The following is an 18,503-nucleotide window of genomic DNA, read 5'->3' on the forward strand; positions in this document are numbered from 1 at the left end:
CAAAGAACCAGCTCTTGGTTTCATTGATTTTCTGTATTATCTTTTTGGTCTCTATGTCATTTATTTCTGCTCTAATCTTTATTATCTCCTTCCTTCTGCTCACTCTGGGGTTTTCTTGTTGCTCTCTTTCTAATTCTTTGAGTTGTAGAGTTAGATGATTTACTACCATTTTTTCCTGCTTTTTGAGATAGGCCTGTAGAGCTATAAACTTCCCTCTCAGGACTGCTTTCATTGCGTCCCATAGGTTTTGGGTTGTTGTGTTTTCATTGTCATTAGTTTCCAGGATGCTTTTAATTTCTTCTTTGATCTCATTGGTAACCCAATCAATATTTAATAACATGCTATTCAGCTTCCAAGTGTTTTGAGTATTTTGGGTTGTTTTTTTTGTAGTTCATTTCTAATATTATGCCATCATGATCTGAGAAGATGCTTAGTATGATGTCAATCTTCTTGAATTTGGGGAGACTTTGTTTGTGACCCAATATGTGGTCTATTTTTGAATATGTCTTATGAGCCCTTGAGTAGAATGTATATTTCGTGGCTTTGGGGTGAAGTGTTCTGAAGATGTCAATTAAGTCCATCTGATCAAGTGAGTCATTTAGGGTTGATGTTTCTTTGCTGATTGTTTGTCTAGAGGATTTATCCAGAGATGTCAGTGATGTATTAAAGTCCCCTACTATGATTGTATTGTTGTTGATCTCTCCTTTGATATCTTCCAGGAGTTTTTTTATGTATTTGGATGCTCCTGCAATTGGGTGCATAAATGTTTACCAGGGTTATATCTTCTTGTTGTTTTGATCCCTTTAATATTATGAAGTGGCCTTCCTTATCTCTGGTTATGGCCTTCACTTTGAGGTCTATTTTGTCCGATATAAGTATTGCTACCCCAGCTTTCTTTTCCTTTCCATTTGCCTGGAAGATATTTTTCCATCCTTTCACTTTCAGTCTGTGTGAGTTCCTTCTAATGAGGTGGGTCTCTTGTAGACAGCAAATGTATGGGTCATGTTTTTTTATCCATTCAGCCACTCGATGTCTTTTGGTTGGAGCATTTAGTCCGTTTACGTTTAAAGTTATTATTGAAAGGTACTTGTTTGTAGCCATTTCTTTTTTTTGTGTGTGGCTGTTTTCTTTCTGAGCTTGTTATTTCTTCTTTTTACACCAGTCCCTTTAGCATTTCTTGCATTGCTGGCTTGGTGGTGATAAACTCCCTTAGACTTTTTTTGTCTGTGAAGCTTCTTATTTCCCCTTCAAATTTGAATGATAGCCTTGCTGGATAGAGTATTCTTGGATTCAGTCCTTTGCTTTGCATCACTTTGTAAATTTCTGTCCATTCTTTTCTTGCCTGATGTGTTTCTGTTGAGAAATCATTTGATAGTCTAATGGGAGATCCCTTGTATGTAACTTTCCGACTCTCTCTTGCAGCCTGTAAGATTCTCTCTTTGTCCTGAACATTTGCCATGGTAATTATGATGTGTCTTGGTGTGGGTCTTTTCAGGTTCATCTTGTTTGGGACTCTCTGTGCTTGTGTGACTTTTTTCTTCCCCACCTCAGGGAAGTTTTCTGATATTATTTCTTCGAGTAGGTTTTCTAACCCTTGTTCCTCTTTCTGTTGTTCTGGCACCCCTATTATTTGTATGTTGTTTCGTTTCATATTGTCCCAGAGCTCCCTTAGGCTCTCCTCCTGTCTTTTAGTTTTTTTCTCCAATTGCAGTACAGTTTGGGTGTTTTTTGCTTCCTTGTCTTCTAATTCACTAATTCGGTCCTCCGCTTCTCCTAGTCTACTGTTGATGCTTTCAATGGTGTTTTTTATTGCCGCTATATCGCTCTTCATTTCTTCTTGGGTCTTGCATATGTTATTGATTTTTTCATCTGTTTCTTCTTGCTTCTTGCATATGTTGTTGATTTTTTCCTCCATCCGGTTTATGCACGCTAGGACCCTTATTCTGAATTCTTTTTCTGTTATGTTGCATGCCTCTGTCTCACTTAGCTGCTTTTCTGGAGAGTCCTCCTTTTCTTTCCTTTGGGGGTTTCTTTGCCTGCCCATGTTTGATCTCACTGACATATCTAGATGTTGAGTCGTTCAGTGGCTGCTCCCTGGGTGGCAGTGGCTCCTTGGGCTGTGGTTGCTCCTTGGGTGGTTGCGGTAGCAGCTGCTCCTCAGTTGGCAGCAGCTCCTCTGGTGGGTGCTGTTCACAGCTGTGGTGGCTCTTCTGGCTGGTTGGGGGAGGTTTCACATACAGCTGCTGTTCCTCAGACAGAGGGTGTGGTGATCAGGAGGCTGCAGTGATTAGGGGGCTGCTGTTGCTTGGATCTGCTGCGTTGATTTAAAGGCACAAAATACAACACAACAAGGCACAACGTACCAGGCACTGAACACAATGTATTCACGATATTAATAACCCCAAATAAAGGTGACCACCCGAATTAAGAGAATTAGGGGACAAGGAAGAAAGAAGAGAAGGAGACAAAAGAGAGAAAAGAAAAGAAAAATAAGAAAAAAACAAACAAAAAAGGAGTGCAAAAATAGAATTGGGAAAAAAGAGGGGGGAAAAAAAGAAAAAAAAAGAGAGAATGAAGTAGAAGCGGGGAAGAGACTATTTGTATTAGGAGCAAACTCCAATAGAACTGCCACTAATCTCAACAAATTCCAGCAACAGACCCCTGGAGATGAATGCAAACTACAAACCACCAATAATATCAAGAGGGGCAAGGGAAAACAGAAGCACAAAAATAACCGGGGGGGAGGGGGGTGAGGGGAGGGAAGGGAAAAATCAGCAGAAAAAAAGAATAAAAAGAAAAAGCAAAACAACCTCACAACCAGTCCTAAAAAAGAAAAAAAAAAACACAAAACAAAACAAACAAACAAATAAAAAAAAAACCCCAATATATTCAACAATCAAGAAAACAATAGAAGGATAAGAGAAAAAAAAATGTTTGGAAAGTGAAGAAGGATAAAGAGTAGGTGTATAAGGATTTAGAGCAGTGGATTGGAAATAGGATATATAAGTAGGGTGGAATTAGACAGGGGGTAAAAGGACGGAATTGGGGAAATCTAAAGCAGGAATAGGGTAAGAGAAACAGGACACCAAAAGGGGAAAAGTGAGGAAGAGGGTTTTAGCAAAGAGGTGAAATTGAGATAGGGAAAATTAATGCTAAAGGAACGATGAAAATAGAATGGAGAACACTAATCCCAAAAGAAAATAAAGAGAAAATAAAATGGCACTTTAAAAAATGGTAAAATGGTAGCAGTAATAATACTGGTTAAAAATAAAAATGTAGTAATTGAAAGGGTAAAATCAGGTGATGGAAAAGAAGAAAAAGAAAAAAAAAGTTGGTTTCTTAGTAAAAAGGCGAAAAAAGAAAAAAAAAACGAAAAAGAAAAAATTTGCAGTAGTGATGGTCTTTCGGTTCTTCTACTCTTCAGCCTGGTTCACCTTAGTCCTGCCAGGTATTTAGGAGAGTGTTGAATTTCCCTGCGTTACACTGTTCCTCCGTGTTGTAAATCACAGTCCTGATTTTAAAGCAGGCCGTATTTGTGATCCAGTCTGCCTTAATTTGTATTCACCTAAGAGTCAGTTTGTGGCTCAGCCTCTGGGTGGCAGTGTTTTTGGGTTGGCCTCTGAGGCTATACAGCTTCTCTATCCTTTTTTAATCGTTACCCTGCTCTGTGTTGTTGGTGGGACTGAAAGTCCCTCTATAGGCCAGACCCTGGTAACTCCCAGGGACTAATCAGCTTATTTTAATCCTTTATCTCATACAGGGTGGAATCTGGGTGTGGCTGTGCTCCTTGCCTGGGGGGCTGGGGGGAGGAATTCCACCCTCTGGAGAGAATGGCTGCCCCAGTCCTGGGCCCAGGGGTGTCTCAGCACTCAATTCGCTGCCACCTCCCCCTGCTCCCCCTCTCTCCTCAGCCTCTCCCCAGATTCCACCCGTCCGCACCTTCGCCCTCTCTTCAGCACAGGTGAGTGTCTGTATCCGAACTGTCCTATGAGCAGGGTTCAGTGAAAACAAAGAAACAAACAAACGCTGGCTGGCCGCGGAAACGCTCCTCTCTTACTGGTCTGGGAAAAGCTCCTCTCTTACCAGCACTGTATGATCTGGGAAACGCTCCTCTCTTATGGGCACTGCATGGTCCAGTCAGTTCCTCAGGATGCCCCCTTTAGTCTCAGTTCTCCGCAATCACCAAATCCAAATCTCAAATCTCCCGGCATCCACAAACCCTCGGAACTCCTTTCCCCAGTCAGGGGCTGTGTCTGTCCCAAGAGACGCGGCTGTTTGCCATGCGGTCTCCCTCCGACCCTCTGGGCTCAGGTCTGGCAAACTTTCCTGCCCAGATCCCTGGTTTTTAACCTTTCCAGGGGAGGTCTGCCCTTCCCGGCTGCAAACCGTCTCACCAGCTGAGTAAATTCGCCAATTCGAGGTGGGTGTTATTAGTTTCAGCTGCTTACTCCCTTTGCTCCGGGACAAGACCTGGGACGCATCTGCCTATATCGCTGCCATCTTTCTCCTCTATCTGTATGGTTCTTTAGTTATAGTTTCGAATTGGGGCTGTTACTACAGCCGAAGAACAACCATTTCTTCAGGCTAAAATGTAAATCTTTTAAAGGGAGCATCAAACAAGTATAGAATGAAAATTTTCATTCTTGATGATAAATAACTGTGTAGACATTCTTCCAACAAAATCCCCCAAAGAAGGGCTAAGTGGTCAGAGTCTAAGGAGCACTACATGTTTAAAGGATCCTTTCACTTTAATTATGGAATATAGAAGTAAGTAAGGGAGGTGAGATGAAAATATAAAAACTAGGGGATTTAAAAAAAAATTCTTTATTGTTGAAAGTTTTACATGTGTCTCTTTTTTGCCCCATTGACAATGAGGGGATTTATAAATAAGAAACAATATGTCAGAGTCCTTTGGCATACAAATCAAAAACAGCACCAGTTTGGGCTGAGGAGTGTTAGAGAGATATGTTGGAGAGGGGCGGGCTTACCTGGATCTTTCATACTAAGTGTGCGGGAGAAGTTCACAGGAGGACTTAGAAAGCATTCCAAGTCGGGGCAGAGGGCTCTTTCTGAGTGGAAGTCTGAGATGGGAATGAGGATGTTGAGATAGGGACATGGAGCTGCTGGTCTCCAGGGCAGAGAAGCAGAGAATCACAGAGAACTGAAGGAAGAGGATAAATGTGGGGAGTTAATGGAGATGTTTGAACACTCTTTTGAAGAAGTCAGATGGTAGAGGTGACCAGAAACTACTACTAATTTTTGAAGAAAGAAGTGGCATCATTACAAAATAAAAAATGGTGTTTGGTGAAGTTTAACTTAGTAGCCATAATTTTGGAGGCTTAGAAAAGAAGTATATATACATGATGGGGCAAAAATAGGTTTACAGTTGTTCCTATAGAAAATATAATAATAAGTAATAATACAATAATAAACTGTGTTTTTTGTACTCACAACTATAAACCTACTTTGCCCCCACCCCCATATTTGTTTATTAGAGGCAGTTATTTTATATTAGTCAAAGTTTTTATTTAAATTATAAATCCATGGATCTGACCAAAGCATTTTTCTGGTGTTAGGATATCTGGTAATTATCAATTTGTCTATCTATCTATCTATCTATCTATCTATCAACTGTAACCAGCTTTGACAATGCTAGATAACTAAAGTGCAAAAGATTGTAAAAGTACTGCCCTTGATTGATTATTTTTTATTTGTTCTGCTTTTAAGGAAACATTTAAAAACCAAATAATGTGGCTCACTTCCCTTTCATGTAGCTCTTTATCCTGTTGTTCAGAAATGCTTGAAGGTCACAAAATTACTTGATTATGCTCTCCAGCAAAGCCCTTACTCTTTAATTGGAAGTTATGAAGTGGCTTGGGCCTTTCCTATAAGCCCAAGCTCACACTCAGAGATATCTCCTTAAGCACACTTAGACCAGATGGCGGTATCTAAACACATTCTTTCCACTTGAGGGGACAGCATTATTAGAGAATTATCTGAAGTTGGGAAAAGAGAGGATTCCCGTTTATCATCCCCATAATAGGTTTGCCTCATAAGAGTAAGGTCATCAGAAATGCTTATATTGCTCATACTTATATTTTGCCCTTTCTGGGTGTAACTCCTGATAAATGGAGAAATATTGAGCTTCTCACTCAGCAAGAAGGGGGCTGTCAGTTTAAGATAACATGCCTGGGTGGCACACCAAGCGTTCCTCGGCCAGCAGAGGTAATAGAGAGACATGGGCCGCATAATCCACTATTGATCCCCCAACCTTTAGTTCAGTCTCTCTCACTGCTGGGGAGATTGAGTATTGCTATAGTACCACATGATTTCCAATCATTATGGTAATTAAAGGTGCAAAAATATCTGATAAAATTTTGGGAGGGTATATCTTGATTACTAAGGTCAAATTTTTTTACTATCCTGAGTTGGCACCATTTTTAGTGTCTCAAATTTTGCAAATGTTGAGGAAAGGATGTCTGAGGTAACCTGGTTGAAATTCACATTAGCTGGTTTTCTTTGCTTCATATGAAGCCAGTTCGCTTTGTATTTTAATTAAGAGCATCTCAAAGATGAGTGGAATAGAAGCATTTGTTTCAGGCTGGTTTCTGAATCTATAGGTGTATATCAGAAAACCTAAACTTATTAAAGAACTTCAAGTTTTTTCTATTTAAATGCTGTGAGTATTTCTCACACACCGCAGTATGGCTGTCTGTTGTATTTTTAAAACAAGGAAACAAAATCTTTTTTGTTGCTCATTAAAATAAAATCAATTTTAATAAAGAAATGTGATACTAATATATTTCTGCTAAGTAGATTGCTATATGCTTACATTTAATTGAAAGCTCTTAAACTTAAGTTGTAAAAATCCCTGAAGAGAACATGAACTTTAGCCAGCTGCCTATGCATCTTAGCAACTATGTTTTGTGTCTGCTAACAGTATAACTGGGAGACTTGTGCTATGTCTACAAAACTCTACCATGAAGTACTTCAAAACACTTGCTGAATAATTTGAGGTCAGCTAGCAATAAAGCTTTGTGTGAAAGGCCACTAAAAAAATCTATTAACCGTGGTATCAGTTTATTCAAGTCAAGCTGTTAAAATACACTCATAAACATAGAAAAGATTATACATACACTGTGTAGAGTTCTGTGGTTTAACTCTTGAAATCTAAATAGAAGTTATATTACTCTTAGAATAAAATTCTAAAATACAGCAGTCTTTTATAAGGACTTGTTCACCCAAGAGGTGGGAACGTTAATTATTCCATTAGGGTGCACTGTTAGTACAACGAAGAGCAGATCACAATTTTGGAATGATATACCTGCTTTTACAATATCACAGGTGTCCCCCTCTCCCCTGCCACACCCTACAAAGAAACTTTGCTAGTTTGCAATAATTATAGCTCTTGCAGCTTTCGGATAATGTGTGTGGTGGGTGGAAGGGGTGGTGATAAAATAGGGGGATGAAGAAGTAATTTCAGCAGCTGAATAAACAAAGGGGACTAAATAGGATTAGGGGATAGATGTAAGGTGGCAATGACAGGAGACCAGTGGCAGAAAGAATTCACCTGTCTCCACTAGACAGATTTCATAATTTTAAAATTTTAAAAGTATGAGAACAAATTGGCTATACTGAGATAATAATATGTAAATTGATCTGTAGAGAATCTGTTGGCAGAAAAAAATTAACTTCAAAGCCCTAGGCCAGTGGTCGGCAAACTGCGGCTGGGAAAACCATGGCTCTCGAGCCACATGTGGCTCTTTGGCCCCTTCCACAAAATACCGACTTCTGCGCATGGGCCACGAAGTTTCAATCGCACTGTACGTGCACGCCCACACGTGGTATTTTGTGGAAGAGCCACACTGAAGGGGCCAAGGAGCCGCATGTGGCTCGCGAGCCGCAGTTTGCTGACCACGGCCCTTAGGCAATCAACATTTCCCGCACCCTCAAACCGATATTAAGAAATCCAATGGAACCATTTGGAAGTTGACAAAATGTACTGAAATCATGAATACTTGTTGCTTAATTGTGAGAATATTCCTTTAAGAAAAAGGACACAAAATAATTTTAACTCTCATTTTACTTCTTTGTTTTATTTAAGAATTTCTAAATGGAACATTTTTGTAACATATCAAATGAGCACTTTTTAAAATAAATCTTTTCTCTTCAATCACTATTATGATGTGCTGATAGTTCTTTGGTCATTGCCAGCTTCATGGTAGAGTGAGAAGAATAAGATGAAAGAGCTTAAAATGATTCAGTGTTTTCTACTATTGTAAAGGCAAGTGAGATCCGATACTTTGGAAGCAGATGGAAAAAGAAATTATAATTTAAATGTAATGTTTGGAGCATTTGCAATAGGTACACTCAAATGTTCCCTTTTAAAAAAGGGTGAAAAGAGTTTCTCTAACCTATTGGCAAGAGCATTTGTTCCTGAGAGAGCAGAGAGGGAGAGAGTTGGAAGATACTTGGACGATACCTTGGAAGTCTTAGGTCTCTATAAAGTTGGTAGGCAAGTGTCTGCTATACCGTCTGGTAGATAAGAGGTACTCAATAAATTTTGTGCAATCAATGGGCTCCTGAAGAGATAATACAATTGGGTGGCATGCATGATTTTGGTAGTGAATTAAAATTCATGTGCAAAGCCAGTATGAAGCTGAGTGTGTTTATGAACAATATGCAATGTTTCCATTGCTGTGATTGAAATATTGTGATATTTATTTAGATTAGGAAATGGAATATACTGCACCTAACAGTTGAGTCTTTGGTGAAATATTCTGATATGATGGTTTAACATGTTAGGGGAAATCTGTATAGTTTTATGAATAGTAAGAAATGTTAGGATTCATTATCTAAGTGGAATATGGACTCAAGGAATGTTATACTTTGTTCATTGGAACTAAAACTAGAGAATGTAAAGTGAATGCCAGGGTCCTTATTTAATTGAATTAATAAGAGTTGATAGCCAATAAAATTATTATATAAGTTGTTTATTCTCAATTAGAGTTCTTCTAGAAAAACACTTTGTTTTTAAGTTATTCATTCTTTGGTAAAACATTTAGGCAAACATCGTAATGTGTCAGTTTCTTTGACAAGTTGACATTTGACACACTGGCAACCTTAGTATCTTCTCTCTGCTTTTCTCCACTCTACTTATGTTTAGAGCTACCAACATCATAGTTGATGGAACCTCCTCTATAATTATTCACCAAGACGTTCATGGTATATGTTTACATGTTTTGTTTTCTTAAATATTATTTTTAAACCCAAGGAATTTATTTAGAAACCATTTAAATTCTGTAATAAGTTTCTATAATAAATTCTATAATGAGTTGTCCTATTCCTGGCCCAAGAGTTTATAAATAAACAATATTGAACAATTATTTCCTTATTGATCCTTGCATTTGGCTGGAGTAGCTTGGCTGGTTAGTTTTATCTCCTTAATTGATAAAAAAGTACAGAATGTGGTTGGGATTCTTTGTATTCTTGACACAGATGCATGTTTCTTATTTAAAATTCTTTCTGTATTCAAATGAAAGTTACTGTGTGAATTTATTGCCTGTGGTGTGATACTTAATGAGAATTCTAGCTTTATTTATACCTAAATAAAGGTATAAACATGAAGACAGGGTTGAAGGTATAAACATGAAGACAGGCATGTTTTTGAGGCTCCAGTTAAATCTATAAAGTACAAAATAGTGTAATTCAACTATGTTCAAATAGTATTAGCAGTGAGAGACTACTTAATTTGATGATTAAATAAAATCATTGATGTGATATTTCAAGAGATTAATTTCTACAAAAGGCATTTAAAATGTATTCTCTCTCACACGTGTGCATATTTCCCTCTCATTCCATTTTTCATAGTGAAAAGGTAGGCTTTACCACAAGTCATTTAAAGTGTTATTACCTGAATATTTATTGTGTCCTCTTTTAAAACATATACATATGAGGCACTATGAGATCACTGTAACATTAGTGACGCAATATTGAATGATCTTACTCATTTAATTATGCTTTTTGGAAAAAGGTAAGACATTTAGTCATTTTCTTGTTTGGCAGTGAAGAGTAGTTGCAACACCTATGGCAGAAACCATCAGAATTCCCTTTATATTTTTATTATATACTAGCGTTATGCATTGACTTCACTTCTCCTATGGATGAAATGTTTTTTCATTTATTTGAATATCCATAAGCCTTCATTTATATAGTTGAAAGGCTGGATGTATGGTGTGGAATGGGATTGAGATATAAGAAATGAACTGTAGAACGGTAATATGTGACAGTTAATGAGGAAGGATGTGTAATTGGGGTAAGAGTAAGCCAAACCTACACACTAGTATTTTATGGAGGTAATACAGTGAAGATAGGAAACAGAGAAGTTTTCTTTTTGATTTTATTAGAGTGAAAGGGATAAATGTAAATATAGTAGATGTCTTCTAGTTATGTAAAGGTCTTGTGCTTTTTTTTTTAACAAACCATAGTTAAAAACAGAAGAAATTTTGTAGAGTTTTTATTGATAGTTCATATATGTCTGTGTTTATGTTGATATGTAAAGAATACAAGCAGTACTGGTTCCCTCTCAATTGGGCCTTTCTTTTCTGACTGTCAGTAAATGCTAGATGTCGATCTTTCATATGTAGAAGGGAGCAGCGTCTTACAACAGGAACAATCTCATTACCGATGGGGACAGGTCTGGCTCCATCATCATTTTTCCCCCTGTAAGCTTCTCAGGTTCAGCTTGCGCCTTCGTGGCATGGATCAGGGCTAGGATGAAAATAATTTTGTAACAGTATTTCTGGGGGTTGGAAGTGAGACTGTGCAATCCTTGCTTTACTCTGTCTTCTTCATGGGACAATGCACCTATGGGCACCTTTGCATGTGGCTGTGATGCTAGGAGCAGGGCAGCTGTAAGGACAGGACCCTTTCCCAGGACAACTAAATTCCACTCTAATGAGGGTGAGGGCCCAGAATTTCCTCCTTCCTGGTGCCCAGACAAGGACCTTTGCTGGTGTATTTCTGGAGGCACGAAAGTCAACCAGGCTGAGCAGTTTGTGCCCTGTGGCAATTTGTGATCTAGGGAATGTTCTAAGGACATCTGTTATTAAAATATGCAAGTTCAAATGTTTAGATGTGACTCTTAAACTTCCTTTGGAGGAAATGTTTTAAAAAGAGCTATAATCGACCCATTATCCATCATGTCATGAGGGATAAAGGTGTAAATGTGGGACAGCTCTTCCTCTCTTGTGCTTTGGGAACAATTTGTGCATCACACAAAGCCCCATCCAAGCTTTCTGCCCTTGTGTCGGGGAGGTGGCTGCAGCTTAGGCAGCTAAGTCTAGTTTCACTTGCTGTGGGAGGGGTGGTTACCGCTGCGAAAGGGCCAGAAAGAAACCTCGCCTCCACTTTTCTAAAAAGTCTTCTTTAGGACAAATCATGACAAGAGGCCAGAAGCAACCTCTTCTCATTTCCTTATTGAGTAAGAGTGTCTGTGCATCCCTTTACATGAAGGACAGTAATCAATTACTTTTTCTGTATGATTTGGTGAAATTTTTCATTTTTTTTCAGTTCCCACAAAGATGAATTCACACATGTCATGATTACAATGTATATATGTGCTTTCTTGTCTCATTTTATGACGCTGCTTTGTTAAACGTGTTAAAGAGTTTTCATGCCCTGTTTCTATCATCTTAAATTGGATTTATTTTTCCCATTGTTAATGTAAAACAGCAAATCTGAAGATTGATAATTTTGTGTAGAAGGGTGATTGTACTTAATGTGAAAAGATTTGAATCCTCCCTTGTGTGTGAGTGATCTGCCAGCCTTGCTATCAGTTTCTTCTGTCATACGCTGCCAACTGTTCTATTTAAGTATTGTGAAAACTCTTTGTTTTTTTCAGGTCGAATGAGTGATTTGAGTGTAATTGGTCATCCAATAGATTCAGAATCTAAAGAAGATGAACCTTGTAGTGAAGAAACAGATTCAGAGCACGACCTAATTGCTGCCATTTTACCTGAGTTAATTGACATAGATATATACCACAGTGAGGAAGACGAGGAGGAAGACGAAGACTGTGCAAATGCTACTGACGTCACAACCACCCCATCAGTGCAGTACATAAATGGGAAACACCTGGTCACCACTGTGCCCAAGGACCCAGAGGCGGCAGAAGCTAGGCGTGGCCAGTTTGAAAGTGTTGCACCTTCTCAGAATTTTTCAGACAGCAGTGAGAGTGACACCCCTGAGTTCCCCATGTCTGAAACGGAATCATCTACGGCTGTGCAACCAAGTGAATCTAATGAATCAACGGAATCGCTTGAAATGACATGGAAGCCTGAGACTTACCCTGAAACACCAGAACATTTTTCAAGTGGTGAGCCTGATATTTTCCCCACAGTCCCATCGCACAAGGGCCAAGCCACAGAGGGACCAGCATCAGTCTCAGATAAAGGTCCTGAGCCTGTGCGTGATAGTCTGGTGCTTGAACATACCGAACCTGTACCCCTCTCTCCCGAAGAATCTTCAGGAGATGCTGACATCAACCAAGAATCCCCAGAAACGATCTTTTCAAGGACCACGGAAGTAACACTGGGTGAAGAGGCAGAAAAAAGTACTTCTATCACCTCTACTCTAAGTACAGTTCCAAGTTCTATGTCAGCAAATGTGTTGGAGGAAGTATCAGTCACATTAACAGGAACCCCCAGGCCTGCTGACCCATTGGCCACTGTGGAGAACTGGGTGGGAATAACCCCTGGACAAATTGTAGAGCTCTCTGGGAATTCTTCACTTCTGATTCCAGAAGGCTCTGGGGAAGAAGAAGATAAAGATCAAATGTTCACCGCGGTAACCCATTCATCACAGAGAAATCCTACCGATACACTGGTTACTTTAGACACTGGCAAGATAATGATCACAGACAACCTTTTTGATGTTCCTGCAACTGCCGTCTCCTTGGTTTCTGAACAACCTTCTACAGAAATAGTGCCCACAAAATTTGTAGAGGAAACAGACAGGTTTGAGTGGGCTTTCAGTACGTCTCCTGAGGGAAAGCAAAGGGAAGGTGAGGAGGAGGGAACTACAGCTTCTACAGTTCAGCTACATATGCCTACACAGAGGTCAGACCAGTTAATTTTATCCTCTGCAGTAGAAAACTCAAATGAAGCTACAGCTAGTGATTCAACATCTGCTACCCGGAACAGCGTTATGTCCTTAACAACATCCACACAGGCTGAAAGGGAAATGACAAGTTCTAATCCTTTCTTTCCGGAGACAGATGTTTTAGACAATTTGGGGCCACAGACCACCAATCCCAGCAGTAGCAGTCAACCTGGGGTTCAGGAAGGGCAGGCCACTGTGCCAGGTGGCCCCGTCTCTCTCTCTATGGAGCAGGGCTCAAGAGAAGCTGCCACTGACCCAGCAACCACCACAGTTTCTTCATTTTCATTAAAAGTAGAGTCTGAAATGCAAATTAAAAAGGAAATAGCTAGTACTATGTCTCCCCGTGTGGAAACTATATTCCCCTTTGAGCCACCAGGACTAGATTTGAGTAATGTAATGGATAGAGAGGTTACTGAAGTTATAAGCCAAACATCCAAGGAAAGCCTTATATCAGAGGCTTCAGTAGAATCAAATCATGGGACAGAAATAAAGGGCTTCTCTACAGATTTTCCTTTGGAGGAAGATTTCAGTGGTGACTTCAGAGAATACTCAACAGTATCTAAAATCATAACAAAAGAAGAAACAGTAATGATGGAAGGCTCTGGGGATGCAGCATTTAAAGACACCCAGATTTCGCCATTGTTAATCCCTACTCCAGGCCGCATCAATCACACAGCTGACTCGGAAGGACCTGGTAGCACCTTTGTCAGCACTTCAGCCTTCCCTTGGGAAGAGTTCACAGCCTCAGGTGAGGGCTCAGGTGGGCAAGTGGTCTCAGTCAGCAGCTCTGCTGACCAAGTATTTCCCAGTGCTGTGGGAAATGTTTTTGGTACAGAATCTCCATTTATTGACCACATATTGGGAGAAGAAGGTACTATCCAAGAAGCTGATAAGAGAACCACCAGTTTACCAAGAGCAGAAGCTGAAGGTACTGAAGCTCCAACAGAAAAGGGGGACATGAAGGTCGATGGCACAATTTCAATGGACTTTTCCCAGACGATAGAGCCAACCAAACTGTGGTCCAGCCAAGGAGTCAATACTGTAGGACAAGAAATTGAAATCAAAACAGCATCAGAGGAAAAGATTCAAGAACAAAAATCTGTTGAATCCCCCCAAAGCTCTGTTGCACCAGAACAAACAATTTTTTATGAAACTGGATTTCAAACCACAGGTTACTCTATACAAACAACAAAGAAAATGTATGGTGCTGATGAGGAAATGGGAAAGGAAGGCATTTCCTTAGTTCACTTGTCTACTCCAGATCTGGGAGCAAAGGGTTTGGAACCCTACACTACTCTCCCTGAAGTTACTGAAAAATCCCATTTTTTCTTGGCTACTACCTCAGTGACTGAATCTATACTAGCTGGAAGTATAGTTACAGATTCATCAATCAAAGAGGAAGAAAATATAAAACCCTTCCCCAAAGTTATGAAGCCAATAATTAAAGAGTCAGATACTAATTTATTCTCTGGCCTGGGATCAGGAGAAGAAGTTTTGCCTACCACAGTGTCAGTGAATTTTACTGAAACAGAACAAATCATTAGCACATTATATCCCAAGACTTCTCAAGTGGACAGCTTAGAAACTAGCATCTCGAGTGACACCACTGAAGACTATGAGGGAATGGAAAATGTGGCAAATGAAGTTGGACCACTCATTTCTAAAACAGACAGCACCTCTGAATATAGTGAGACAGCATCCAGCACAACTTTACTAGAAATTTTAAGTGACACCAGGACAGAAGGACCGTCTTTAGCAACTCTTACCTTCTCCACAGACACTGAACAGCCTCAAAATCAGACTCAGAGTTGGGAAGAAGAAATTCAGAGTAGTCAACCACAACCTACCACTGAGAAAGTCTCTAACAAGAATTCTTCAGTAGTAGAAACTAAAGAAACAGCAACCTCTTCTACTGACTTTCTGGCTAGAACTTCTGGTATTGGAATGGCCAAAGGAACTGTTACATCCACAACAAAACCATCTGACTTGTTTCATGAATATTCCGGAGAAGGATCTGGGGAACTGGATGTAGTTGATTTAGTCCACACTTCTGGAACTACTCAGGCAACCAGAAAAGGAAGCACCACATTTGTTCCTAATAGGCCCCTGGAGAAACATCCTGAGGATCCAAGTGCTAAAAGCTTTACTGTTGACGGGTTCCCAACAGTTTCAATGGTGCCACCTCTTCATCTAGAGCTGAATGAAAGCTCCCCAGATCCAACTGTCACAGTGTCCAACACCGTGTCATATAAGAGGTCCACCGAGGGTGCAGATAGTTTCCACCACCGCTTGGGGGGATTTGAGGATTCCACCTTAAAACCTGACAGAAAAAAAGCCACTGAAAATATTATTATAGATCTGGACAAAGAGGACAAGGATTTGTTATTGACAATTACAGAGAGTACCATACTTGAAATTCTACCTGAGCTGACATCAGATAAAAATACTATCATAGATATTGATCACACTAAACCCATGTATGAAGACATCCTTGGAATGCAAACAGATATAGACCCAGAGACACCGTCAGGACCACAGGTCAATAATGAAGACAGCGCTCAAATTCAAGAGAAGCATGAGGCAGCTGCCAACCTTTCCTTAACTGGGGAACACTTTGAAGGTTCTGGTGATGCTCTTCTGGCTGGCTACACTCAGGCCACACATAACAAATCCATGACTTCTGAAGACAGCAGCCAGTTCAATCACATGGGCTTTATCTTCACAACTGGGATCCCCATCCCAAGCACAGAAACAGAATTAGATATTTTTCTTCCCACAGCAACATCTCTGCCCATTCCTAGTAAGTCTGCCACAGTTCACCCAAATATAGAAGAACCAAAAACTGAAGCCAAAGCCCTGGAAGACATCTTTGAATCAAGCACTTTGTCTGATGGTCAAGCTATTGCAGACCAAAGTGAAGTAATATCAACATTGGGTCATTTGGAAAAGACACAGGAAGAGTATGAGGAAAAGAAATATGTTGGTCCTTCTTTTCAGCCAGAATCCTCTTCAGGAGCTGGGGAGGCACTAATAGATTCTACACTGATAGATTCTACACCCCACGTAAGTACTGGTACTGTCCACCTAACGGCTCAGAGTTTAACAGAAAGACCTCATGTGATAGAAGGATCGAATCCCCCAGATTACACAGATACAACATCACCAGTTTTGGCCTTTGTGAAGCTGTCTCCCGAGACATCATCTCCGTTCACTGTGCCCTTAGGCAGTGGAGCGTCTGAACACACAGAGAGCCTTCAGCCAAGTGCTCTGCCTGGCGTAGATGCTGGCACATCTCAAACGTCCCCAGGAAAATTTGCAAATATTGAGGTGACTTTCCAACCATCAAGTGAAGAGTACAGTCACATAACTGGGCCTCCATTCTTACCTCTTGACACAGAGTCAGAATCTTCAGAAGATGAAACTAAACCTAACTTTTTAGAACAAATGGAAGCTTTTCCCACAGAAGTAATTGTTGAAGAAGGATCTGAGATTCTCCAAGATTCCCCAAACAAAACCAATGTTCAACTTTCTGGAGAAACAACCAAAGTATTTTCTAGTATGAGAACCTCTGAGGTTGAAACCCTTGTCACAGCTGCAGGTGAAACTAAGTCAGAAGGTGCTACACTGGGGCTACACCCTACTTCCGCTTCTGCTACCACTGGGACTGGGGCAGGTGTGGTGCCTCAGCCCAGCCCACAGACTTCTGAGAAGCCCACGGTTCCTTCTCTGGAAATAAACTCTGAAACGCAGGCAGCTTTGACCAGAGGGCAGGATTCCACAGTGGCAGCATGGGGACAGCAAGTGTCAGCAAGAATTCTTGATTCCAATAATCAGGCAACAGTGCGCACTGCGGAGTTAAAGATTTCACTTCCAACACCACCACTTTACCTTCTGGAAACTTCTAATGAAACCAGCTTCCTGATTGACATGAATGAAGAGTCAGTGGAAGGCACAGCAGTCTATTTACCAGGTAAGGTCACGACATTGATAAATCTGTTTCCAAGTGTGGAAACAGTCCCTTGGTCCTAACATATGTATACCTGTATAATTTTTATTGTGATGTTAAATCAGTGGAGATTTCTCTGTTGTTCACATAACAGTAGGTCAGCACACAGTATTGAGTCCATAATGAGAGGCAAAAGAAGCAAGTATAGATCATTTCCGAGCTTTATAGATGTTCCTTTTATTTTTCTGGGTTTTAGAAACAATGTATAATCGCACCACGGAAAAATTGCATGTTAGTGGTGTAAAAATTCATTGTCGTTTTACTCACAAGTATTGTTTTGTCATATGTACCATAGTCACACATCTTAGTTTTAAACACAGAAAACAAATGTATTCTTAAAAATCTCTTATTGATAAGTGCTATTATGATAATATCAAAATTTGTCAGGCCTTTAAAATTTGACTGCAGTAAATAGCTCTAATAAACATTTCACATAGTTCATGCAATATCAGTTATCCATTTATACTTTTATTCAATTTTCTTGCTTCAGGTGGTCCACACAATGCTTTTAACTCAGCGGGTATTCATTTAGTGTTTATTCGAGCTCCGTCAGTCAAGAGAGGATTTCTGTTTTTTTTTTACTGAATGAACAGGAAGCATGAATTTTATGCTAGGTCATATAGACTGTCTCATTTGATCTTCATGAAAAGGCTATACAACATGTGCAGCTCTCCCCGTTTTTAAGAGAGATTCTGTAATTTGCTAAGGGTTGCACAGCCACACACATTATGAAAAAGTGGGATTTGAACTTAGGTCAGCCCTACTCAAAGTCCATGGTCTTTTCACTGTTCTTAGCTGGTTTCCTATTATTATAGCACAAAAGTGGATAATTGATAGTTAATTATATGTAAACCAGAAATCTTAGACTATTCATTTTGTAGAACTTATTTTCGTTTTACTCTAGCCTAATAATGTTGAGAAGTCTGCTGCAATGGTGTTTTCTGGAACATCATTTGAATAATATTTTCAATGGAATCCAAAAGTAACCATCACCACCTAGCTACTACCTACAAAAAGAAAAAAAAAATCAGTACTTTAAGGGCTGTGTTGGTTCAAAATAAGTTTTATTGTAATGAATATGCTTTACAGCATGGCCTCACTTAGAATTATTCTTCTGAACATTTCAATATTATCTTTTGTGCCACTTCAGTTTGTTGTGCTTCAGATAGATTAAAATAGTCATAACATGCAACTTTTTATAAATGACTTGAACTATTTTATGAATAAAATTGATCAAAGGTGGCTGATGAATTTTTTTTTTATCATCCTATATTTAATCTGTAAATGGTAAGCATGTAATCTGGCCAACATTTGTCCATTTGTAACTTAGTTACAA

At 39.6% G+C, this 18,503-nt stretch overlaps 1 protein-coding gene across 2 annotated transcripts in view; it reads left to right on the plus strand.

The window, feature by feature from the left end:
* The window catches only part of VCAN (versican), a 114,003-nt gene that overhangs the window by 57,244 nt on the left and 38,256 nt on the right, over window positions 1-18,503 (plus strand). The window contains exon 8 of one of the 2 annotated variants that reach the window (XM_070412292.1): window positions 11,903-17,131. The exons of the other annotated variant lie outside the window; for it this stretch is intronic. Coding sequence (XP_070268393.1) covers window positions 11,903-17,131 — 5,229 coding nt within the window. The remainder of the gene's footprint in view (window positions 1-11,902; window positions 17,132-18,503) is intronic. 2 annotated transcript variants of the gene reach the window in all.

The sequence above is a fragment of the Myotis yumanensis genome, unplaced genomic scaffold (genome assembly GCF_028538775.1).
Source record: "Myotis yumanensis isolate MYYU_CA2020_CCGP unplaced genomic scaffold, mMyoYum1.0.hap1 SCAF_4, whole genome shotgun sequence".
NCBI classification, from domain to species: Eukaryota; Metazoa; Chordata; class Mammalia; order Chiroptera; family Vespertilionidae; genus Myotis; species Myotis yumanensis.